The 11,080-nt window shown below is 30.3% G+C and overlaps 1 protein-coding gene across 1 annotated transcript; it reads left to right on the forward strand.

Moving 5' to 3' along the window:
- Window positions 1-4,382: 4,382 nt before the first annotated feature.
- LOC120085568 (protein indeterminate-domain 12-like) lies at window positions 4,383-8,392 on the forward strand. The gene is made up of 3 exons (XM_039041612.2): window positions 4,383-5,306; window positions 5,470-5,866; window positions 7,309-8,392. The coding sequence occupies exons 1-3, from the start codon at window positions 5,132-5,134 to the stop codon at window positions 8,252-8,254; spliced, it is 1,518 nt and encodes a 505-aa protein (XP_038897540.1). The 5' UTR covers window positions 4,383-5,131; the 3' UTR covers window positions 8,255-8,392.
- Window positions 8,393-11,080: the final 2,688 nt, after the last annotated feature.

Below are 11,080 nucleotides of genomic sequence, written 5' to 3' on the forward strand. Positions count from 1 at the left end.
TACTAAAAGTATTGGGGCTAAACTTTAACATATAATCGGTGTAGGGATTAAAATCAAACAAGATACAATGACTAAAATGACATTTTAACCTTTTTAAAAAATAAGATTTCTTTCTCCAATATTTTCATTCGTTTAATTTTTAGTATCTAAAATTATAATCAAATGAGGATTTTAGTAGTCAAGGTGAACTTAACTCAACAACCATTGATACAACCTTCATTCCTAAAAGTCGAAAATTACTTCGTTTGGGATTACTGTAACTTTTAAATTAATTGTTGGCAATTATGATTTTAGAAAAATCAGCTGTGAAAAAGAGTAAAATAATGTTTGGTAAATTTGAGTTAGAGCGTTTGGTAAATAAATATAAAAACCTCTTATTTTAGATATAATAATTATACAGTCAACTTTTTTTTTTTTTTTATATTTTCGTGTAATTTAAAATTTTAAATAATTGTGTAGTTTGATAGATTTTGTTTGTTATAGATCAATTTTTAAATATTAAGGAAAATAGCTTTATTTTAAAAAAAAAAAGAGTATGGTATACTTTTTTTTAATAAAAACAATGATATATTTAATTCATTAAAATAGTAAATAGATTTAATTAGGTAAAAAATATATAATATTAATTAAAAATTCTATTTAATTTTAGGAGAATATAACAATTAGAACTCTCGTTAAAAGTCAACATGAAGTTAACGTGTTTTTAAAACTGATTTAAAAAAAAAATTAAAATTTTTTTCAAATGACTTTTTGAGAGAGGTAAGGCAATACTAAAAAAGAATATTTACGTCTCATTCTATCAATTAAACATGTTTTTTCCTTAAAAAAAAAAAAAAAAAAAAGTCATAGCTAGCAGATTTTAACTTAAGGGCTCCATTATGAGGGTATTGAGCACAAATTACATAAATTTAGAGGACTGAACATAAAAAGATATATATTAAGGGGAAAAAAAGATGAAAAAAAAGTGTAAAAATGGAAAATAGAGTTAAATATATGGGTTTAAAAGGGGAAAAAAAAAGGGAAAAACTTAGATGGCAGAATCTGGTAATAGGAGAACCCGTGAATAAGGCGTGGCCCGCACCCAGCTATTTCTTTCTTTATTAATCAAATATTATTAAAGAATAAAAACAATAATAATAATTTTTTATTATAAAAAAAAAAAAAAAAACAGAAATTTAAGATAGGGATTATATTTTGCAAATCAGTAACTGTAAAAAGTAAAAATTAGAAGTGGGAAGTAAGTTTTTTTACCAAGTCAGTCGGTCATAATATCTTCTCTTTAAACTCAAACATGTGCATTCCAATTTCTCTCCGAAAAGGTAACTGTTACAAGAGAGTGGCAGAGAATCTAGTGTTGGTTTTTGTAAATAATTTCTATTTTTCTTTATATTCTCTCTTATGCTTTTTTTAACCATTTACTAAACAATAATTTGGAGGATCAAACTTCACAGGGTTAATTTGTTTACACCATTTTTACCTTTTTTAACTATAGTTGGATTGGTTAAAGTATTAATAATCTTTTAAACACTTTTACTATGAGATTAACCTAACATTGCTAATGTTCGGCTAAGCCGTGAACTTCTCTATATTGGTCGTGCTCACTTTTCTTAAGTACTAAAGTACTTCTCTTTATCTTATGTGATCAATAAAAATCTTTTACGTTTGCTCTTATATTTGAAAGGTTATATACTATTACAAAAATTAATAAAAATGTGACTAGATTTTTTTTTACATGATTTTTTGTGGGAATGAAATAAGTGAAAATTTGATTATGATCAATGAGTATAAATCTCGCTCATGGTTTTGAAATACTAAAAAATAAATTACGTATGCTAAAAGGTTAAAAGTAAGAGTTGTACCTCTTTTTACCTCTATAAGATATAGACATTTCTTAATACTATAAATGTAAGGTATGGAAATTTGAACGTCATTCAACCTCAAAACAAGGAATATATTTAGTTCTGGTTATTATCGAAATATATATACTTGTGTTGACTAAAAATATAGATGGTGTATATAGAATTATATACATCTTCGTAAATTAATGGCTGATTTTAAAAAAAAATTGCAATAATTTTAATTTTTATAACAAATCTAAGCATATTTCAATTAATTGAAGCATTAAATTCTAGGCGAAAGGTTATAGGTACGAAATTTCTAAAAAAAAAAACAGCTGGATGTATAATATTTTTTTAAAAACAGATTTGAAAAACAAAATCAGTCTATGTGTCAATCCTCTAATAAACAATAATCTTTGACATGGGACAAAAGTCATTTCCCATCCCAACAAAGGATAATGTTTTGTACTATAACCAAACACATATACATAACAAAGTGTTTTTTTTTTTTTTTTTTTTTTTTGAAGTGAGAATATTTTTTTTTTGAAAGGGTCTTTCTTTCTCTTTTTTTTCCCCCTTTTTTTTAAGGGAGGTTACGTGTGTAGATTGGGATCTTTTTTTTGATATATATACATTAAAAGGTGAATAAATGAAGCATAAATCTCACCTTATCAAAAACAAAAAACAAAAGAATAAAGAAGATTGGGGAATATCCCCTTAAAAAGTCCTACAAATGAAATATAAAAAATAATTAATTCAGACATAGGATTCTTGAGGATATTTAAGGGCAACCATAAGATATGGCAAAATAATGGGTCCCTTTTAGCAAACTCAAAACCCAATCCTTTGAAATCTTTCTTCATATTTCTCTTCCAATTTGCATGTTCTTTGCCATATTTTAGGCCATGCATGCAATTAGGAGAGAGAGAAGAAAAGAAAAGAAAAGAAAAGAAAAGGAAAAAAAAAAAAAAACTTTGAATTTGGCTTAAGGTGAAAAGACAACCCTACCCTTTGATAAAGGTGGAAATTGAACCCAACTTTTGCCAAGTATGGTGAATGGGGGAGGGTAAAATGGAAAATTTGGGTGTTTAAATAGTCCCATTTGCCTTTAGATTTAGGTTTGGAATAAAGAAAGTTGAGAAAAGGAAAGAAGAAGAGGAGGCCTGCAATCCTCCCCTCTTGGTGGGGTTAGCTTCATCGCTTTCACCACTACATTCCCTTTTAATTTTTCTTCATAATATATATATCATCCATATACTTTAAATTGTCTAATTTTAGTCTCTATACTTTAAATACATATTAAATTTGGTGTCGACTACCACTAATTTATGATTGATTTTTTAATTTTTTTTTTTTTGTTATTTATTAGTATTTTCACAATAATTTTTTCAAAAATATATTCACATTGAAAATTATTATTATTGTTTAATCAAATTTGGTAGAAATTAACTTTGAGGAACTAAATCTAAGATTTATTGAAAGTACAATGACTAAAATTGAATAATTGAAAGTAGTATAAAGACTGAAATTGAGTAATTGAAATTATAGGGACTAAAATTGAACAAACTCTAAAGTATAGGGACGAAAATGGTATTTTAATCATATATATTTCTGTTTAATATTTGATGAGAGAGAGAGATAGGGGAAAAAATTAAAACCCCAATAATACTCCGAGAGAGAGAGGGAGAGAGAATAATTGTATATAGGAGAAAGTAGGATATGCATATTTCACCTAAAAATCATTGCAATGGAGTTGGGACTTTTGGGACATGAAACCTAATGAAAATAAAATGATTTCATATTAAAAGTAAAAAGCTTAAAGAGAGAGGTGTTAAAGGGGATTAGGGCTATAGAGTAAAAGAAAATGAAACTTGAAAAGATAAATATGTTATTGATCATTAAGGAAAATAGTGGCAAAGGGGAAAGGAAAAAGGTATAATGATCTTGAAGAGTGGAGTGAAGTGAAGTGGGAGAGTCGATCAATGGATCAATCATGTTAGGTTTGTGAGGGGTTTTTATGCAAAAGAAAAAATGGTTTTTATTGTAATATATGAGAATCTCATTCTAAAAAAATTTATTTTCTCCTTCTGTGTCGAGAAAATTTCCCGTATTATAATACTACGAGAATCTTTCACTTGAAGAAAATTTTTGTAGTGTAATAGTATAAAAACTTCTTCCTCTCAGGAAAGATTTTAATACCATAATAGTATGAAAATATATATATTTAAAAAAAAATGTATGATACTACGATAGTACGAGAAATCCCGTCTTGATCTTTTTTAATATTATTATCATTCCATTCAAATCATACCCTTTTGAGTTTAGGTATTTTATTACAGGAAGAAGACAGAAAGTGGCCAAAGTGATAGGTTAAAAGAGAGGGAGAGAATTGGGAAATAATTAATTATGAAAGGAAATGATTTTTAGCAGCTGAATAATTAATCAAAAACAAAAAAACAAGCAATCATCATCAAGTGGCTTTGAGAAACCAAAAAAAAAAAAAAAAAAAGTTTTGAGAAACTTGGGATAGGTCTTTTTGGGTTGAAGTTTTGCTATGCCATTCTTCACTTTCTCTCTCATTTGAAGAATTTTTTTTGTTTTGTTTATTTTTTTTAAAGCTTTTTGAGTATTTTTATAGCCTTTTTCCCATATGGGTCTCCTTTTAATTCTCTCATTCTCTCTTCTCTCCCACTTCAATTTCATCATATCATCCTCTCTTTCTTCTTCCCATTTCTCTCAAACCAATTAGGCTATTCATATATCTCTTCAAAGAGCTCAGATTCTTTGAGGGTTGTTTTTTGAAGAAGAAGAAGAAGAAGAGGAGGAGGAGAGAGAGAGAGAGATAGTGACTAATTTTGGAGAGAATCAAAAGACATATGTACCCATGTTTTGATGTTTTTTCTTTCCTTTGTTTTTCTTTTGAAACCAAATGAAGGGTTTCATAATTCCTTGTTGTGGCTAATTCAGTTTGATTCCAAAGCCAAAGAGATTATCATTTAGGATTCTTTTTTGTTTTTAAATTTTTTTTGTAACTTTGGCTTTTCTTGTATTAATATATCTCTCTCTCTTTCTCTATTCCTGAGAAAAGGGTTTGGATTTTAATATCTACAAGAGTCTACCACCAAGAAGACATCTCTCTCTCTTTCTCAAAACCCTAAACAAACAAAAAACAGATCAGATTGATTTATCAGTTTTTGGTATTTTTTGTTGTTTTTATCTTTGTTGGAGTTTTCTTCAAAGGCATTTCACTTCCAAAAAAAAAAAAAAAAAAAAAAAAAACACGTTTTGGTAATATGTTTGCTGCAACAATGTCCAATTCAACTTCTTTGTCTGAAGAAGCTAGTGTCTCTTCTACCACAAGAATCCACCCTGATTTCACCTCCTTAAACCCTCTCCTTCCATCTTTTTCTGATATTCATCACCCTCCACAAAAGGTCAAGAAGAAACGAAGCCTCCCCGGTAATCCAGGTACGCTAAAATTCACTTTCTTTCCTACTTTATCTCAAAATAATAACGTTCATGTTTCCTGTTTCTTTTTTTTTTTTTTTTTTTTTAGCTTCTTGCATATAAGAAAGAAGAAATAGTTACCAAAACCAAATGTTTAATGTTTTTTCCATCGAGAATTGTGCAGACCCGGATGCGGAAGTGATAGTGCTTTCACCAAAAACACTACTAGCAACAAATAGATTTGTATGTGAGATTTGCAACAAGGGCTTTCAAAGGGATCAAAATTTGCAGTTGCATAGGAGAGGGCACAATTTGCCATGGAAATTGAAGCAAAGAAACAACAAAGAAGTGAAGAAGAAAGCTTATGTTTGTCCAGAACCAAGTTGTGTTCATCATCATCCTTCAAGAGCATTAGGAGATCTCACAGGAATCAAAAAACATTATTGCAGAAAACATGGTGAAAAGAAATGGAAATGTGATAAATGTTCTAAAGTCTATGCTGTTCAATCTGATTGGAAAGCTCACTCCAAAACTTGTGGCACTAGAGAATATAGATGTGATTGTGGAACCCTTTTCTCCAGGTAAATTTTTTTTCCTTTTCGTTTGAACCTCCGATCTCAACAGAAATATTACATATCAATTATTGTTGAATTATGCTTATTTCTGACTGTTTCTTTATTGAATTCTTGTTTGTACTCTTTCTTTCTTGTTTTTATTGAGTGTGGGAGGTAACCTAAAAGGATTGGTCTTTTGTTCTAAATGGGAACCCATTAGTGTCTTTAATTTTGGCAAAATTTTCAAAGTTTAATTCAATCATCTCTTTCACTAAAATGGGTAACCCTCTATGCATGGAGAATATTAATACACAAATACACATCTCTTTGAATAATTCATCCATTTTTTTGGGGGGCCAAATGAAGTAATCAAAACAAGAAAAATAAGATGTTTTTCAATATATTTAGTGGGTATGGTGTAGATTTATGGTATATTAATGAAAACTTGGATTTTGATTTTTTTTTTTTTTAAGGGGTTTGTGTATGTAATCTAGATTTATAAGACTCTTTTAGGGTAATGAAAAGGGAAGAAATTTAAGTGATTTTTTAAAATCTTGATCATGTGGAATGAAAGAATTAAACCTCACCGATTTTAAATTGGATAGCATATATATATTTTTGGGGTCATTTTTTTTTTGACATTTTGGGCAGAAATTTGACTGAATTGATTGTGAAAAATTGGGACGAATGATGTTTAAGGATATATGGATCCGTGACTACTTTGTATTATTATTGTTCAAGATAATTATTTACTTGGCAGAGCTCTGAAATTCTGAACCCTTCATCATTATGAAAACTGGATAAACCTGCAAAAAAATCTGATATTTCATCAGTTGCTGATTCTTTTTTCATTTTTTATTTTCTTGATTCATGGAAGTAAAAAGAGAAATAAATGAAAGAAAGATTTAGTCTATTATTTTAGGGCCTTTGTTTTTGTGTATGAATGAAAATGAATACATTACTCAGTATTCTTTGTTTGCATGCATGTGCACAGTACAATAAAGGAAATAAATAAAATAAAAGTCTTCTTAAGTTTACTTATTTGTGGGTTTTTTTGTTTTTTTTTGGGCAGTCCCATTTGTTTCTCTACTTTTTATTTTGACCAAAAGAGAGGAAGTTTTTCATTTGTTTGCTTTTTGGGTCAATGTGAGATTTTTATGAACATGGTGTGAATCTCCTTGAGCTCTTCACCAAAGTCCCACCATATATGAAAAGGAAAAAAAAAAAAAACACAATTTAATTTTGTTGAAATTACATATTTTCATTTGATATAACTTCATGCAATAACACAATTACTTTTCAACACTTTTTTTCTTTGGGTGGAAAATAGAATTGTCACATGAGAGATTTGATTATATGAGTGTCTTTTTTTTCTTCTGCCTTTTCTTATCATATTATTTCTTTTTGACGTTCAATTGTGTTTGGTGAATCTCTAATCATTGCATGGGAAATATATTATATGTGTGTAGGAAGGATAGCTTCATAACCCATAGAGCTTTTTGTGATGCATTGGCTGAAGAAAGTGCAAGGCTCTCAGCTAACCAATTGGCCATGGCGGCTGCCGCCGACATCAACATAAACTCGTCTTCGACCACCTCCGCTCAATCGCTCTTTCCTTATGCTAATCACCATCAATTCTCGAACTCGTCATTGTCACTGCCAACACCGCTGTCACAAACCCACATGTCTTTAAACCCTTGGGACCATCTCCAAAACCCTAACCCTAATCACACGCTCCAAATCATTAAGCCAGAGGAGTCAAATTCTCATACTTCACATTCTCATAATTTTCACCAAATTCCAAATTGGCCCCTCTCTAATTCCTCCTCTTCCAACAACAACAACAACCCTTTTGGTCTAATCCAGGATCACCACCACCAAAGGGCAGGCTCATCCTCCTCCTCTTCCATGATAACCTCACCCTTTAGAAACCTCCACGTGTCAGTCCACCCAGGATTAAATGCTGCCACGTCAGCTCACTTGTCAGCGACAGCCCTACTCCAAAAGGCAGCAACAGTTGGCGTTGGCGCTTCAAAATCCGGTCACCATCAGCCCGAGTCAGTGGGCCACATTACTCACTTCAACATGCCCAACATCCCCGAGTTCGGACCACCGAATCAAATTGACTCACTGAGTCAACTCGGTCCCGACTATACCACGTGGCAGAAGACTGACCGGCTGACCAGGGACTTTCTCGGTCTGACTGGAGATGGGAACGGCGGCGTCGGCGGTACTGATGGTGGATCTGGCGGCGGTGGAGTGGTACAAGTTAGCATGAGAGTTAAGGATATGCTATCGTACGCAGGTGGAATGGAGATGTTTAAGCCTCACAACAATAACAATAATAGTAATAATAATAATAATAATTTTGGATATGCGGAGCCAGCTGCCAATGAAACCTGGGGAGACTGTTGAATTCTTCTTCTTCTTCTTCTTCTTTTTGGAAGCTTATTAAATTTTATGAATGTTTTTCCTTTATATTTGATCCTGTTACTTTTTGTATTTTTATTTTTGTATGACTTATTTTTAATCTCTATAAAACTTTGCAAGAAAGTCTTGGCTCTTTAAATTTTTGTAGTACATTTAACAATCGCCATTTAATATCACATAGGTAAAATGTCGATGGTATAACATTCCATTTGAGAATAGATTAACTTGAAATTAATAAATAAAACGTAATTAAATCTAAAATATATTTATAAGTACTAAAATGATTACTAAAGGTGAAAGAAGTTTTTACGAGGACGACTCTGATTAAATTTGTACTTAAATAATAATGTCTTGTTTGTCTAATTCTATTCTGCATATGCTTCTTCAATTTCGTTTTTCATGAATTAATCTTTCATACTTAGAAGCTCTAATCTTATAATAACATTTTCTAAATTTAAATTTTTGAATCACTCACATTTGTGGTATTATATTCTAAAACAACGTACGATTATAAAACTAACTAAATCATTCAAAATTAAATTAGAGAAGTGATTGAAAATGCTTTATTTTATATTAGGTAAAGCGACCAAGTATGATTTAAGAATTGACAAAGAACGGTAGGTAAGGAGAATTCAACTTAGACACCATTATTATGGAATATTATTATATTATTTTTCCCCATTTTTTTTTTTTATAATTTAAGTAATTTAATTTTTATTTGAAGGAAACAAATCCAAAGGAAAAGAGAAACCAAATTATTAAAATTGGAACCGATGTTTTTTTTTTCTTTTTTCCTTCCCGTGATAATGGAATGATGGACCTACTTGATCACGGAAAACAATAGTATCATGCAATGAAATTACTATTATGCCCTTCTTAATAACATTTATTTGCGGTCAGAGACCTTCGAAAGCGCTGTGTCTCACTTTTTCTTAATTTTTCATCTCAATATACCATTTGTTTGAAAGACGTAATATGAAAAGGATGGAGAAAAGAAAATCATTGCTAGATGGAAATGGCTATTATTATTATTATTTTTTTTGGGTTAGTGCAAATTTATACTCTAATTAGACCATATGTTATATCCATTCACAATAAGATCTTGATTTGTTGATCTAATTTTTAAATTTAAATCTTAACTTAGTTTTTTTTTTTTAACATACTTCGAGTTATAAAAAAGTGAACAAATGTCACTGCAAAACAAGGTGGAGCAAATTTATCCTAAAACATAAATTCAATTTGTTTTCGTTCATTTGGAGAGGGAGGGGGTAATATGCAAATTGATCGAGAGAAGTAAAATGTCAAATTACCACCTCCAAAATTGAACATAAACAATAAAGACCCATCAAAAGTGAATTAAAATAACTAAATATTATCCATTGTCTTTAAAGAAATCAACTATAATTCAAAGTAAGTTATTTTTGGTAATTTAAAATTCAAATGTGATAAAAAAAAAAAAGTAAAATAAACTAGAAATTAAAAAAAAAAAAAATAACAAAAGAAACACCAAAATTTTTCTAAGTGACCATTCTCAAAACGAAAAGGTGACCTTATCCGAATTTATATAGAGCCAATTAACTCAATAATCACTTTTAAGAGCCGAAAAATCAACCTCAAACGAAGCCAAAATGAAACGTGAGACGTGAGAATAGAAGAATGGCATGTGGAGAGAAAGAGGTGTCGGTGGTGGGAGCCATCTGGGTGTACTCTTTGAGAGCGACGAATGTGGTTATGGTTATGGCCCCATTGCTCTGTAGGGGACCCCCAACCCAGCATTTGTGCGATAGCGATGCCACTCTCTCCCTCCTTCCAAATCAATTTTTTCTTATCCTTTTTACTTGGAAAAATGTAAACTATTTTTATTGTTATGAAACTTGCTAATGGAACCCTTTCCTTTGTCTATAGCAAGGGATTTCAAGAAATGATTGATGTTTGTTGAGTTGTCAAAAGAGAGTTTCAATTGTACCTATGAGGGGCCTCCAAGGCTTCCATGTTCATCGTTTTGAGTAAATTTGACTGGCATATAATGAAGTTTTTACCTTTTTAGATTATAGTCTAACATGTCCTATTGTACTAGGAAAATAACAAAAATCCAATGTAATAAGTGAATATTACAAACGAGTCTCATGATGTAACATTTTATTTAATACTGTCAAACATCACTAACGGATGATATGTTGAGAAACGTAGACTTTAAAATTAAAAATTGAGCATTGGCTTGTACTAGTGTGGTTTTTGGCAATAGTCAAGTTAGGAGACTTGTGGTGACTAAGTAGAAAATGATAAATTGAATAATTCATATAAACTTACTTTAGGATGCGCTTGAAATGTGCATTTTCAAGTGTTAAATTTAAAAAATAAGTCATTTTGAAAAAAAAAATAGTGTTTAAAAACCACTGAAAATAGTTTTTGAAGTGAATTTTCAATCATTTTTGCCAAAAGTATTTAAATAAAAATGAGTTTTTTGAAATACACTTTTTTTCTCAAGTCAATCCAAATAAGTCATTTAGACAATGTCGACTATTTTGGAAGGGTAGAAAATCATTCCTAATAGGCCATATATATATATATATATATATATATATATATATATAACATATAGGTTTTTGTTGGTATATGGCCTACCAAATAGAGAGCTAAAAGATAACATTTGAAGGTTTCTATGACTCGTTAAGCTTGTTACTTTGCTAGCAAGCTGAGTTATTGCATCTAGGTTGAGGAGTCATTTGAGCATAAGAGCAAGGGCCGTACTTGGTTTCAGTGAGGTCTAAGTTGGAATGATTTTACTACATAGCTAATTGAAAGGAAGCA

The sequence above is a fragment of the Benincasa hispida genome, chromosome 9, assembly GCF_027475165.1.
Source record: "Benincasa hispida cultivar pf3 chromosome 9, pf3_genome.v1.1, whole genome shotgun sequence".
Taxonomy (NCBI): Eukaryota; Viridiplantae; Streptophyta; class Magnoliopsida; order Cucurbitales; family Cucurbitaceae; genus Benincasa; species Benincasa hispida.

Excerpts from the sequence above, each read along its gene's own strand:
- LOC120085568 (XM_039041612.2), top strand. The coding sequence starts at position 5,132 with ATGTTTGCTGCAACAATGTCCAATTCAACTTCTTTGTCTGAAGAAGCT. Across the intron at positions 5,307-5,469 it reads AAGCCTCCCCGGTAATCCAG|ACCCGGATGCGGAAGTGATA; the intron begins GTACGCTAAAAT and ends AGAATTGTGCAG. Across the intron at positions 5,867-7,308 it reads TGTGGAACCCTTTTCTCCAG|GAAGGATAGCTTCATAACCC; the intron begins GTAAATTTTTTT and ends ATATGTGTGTAG.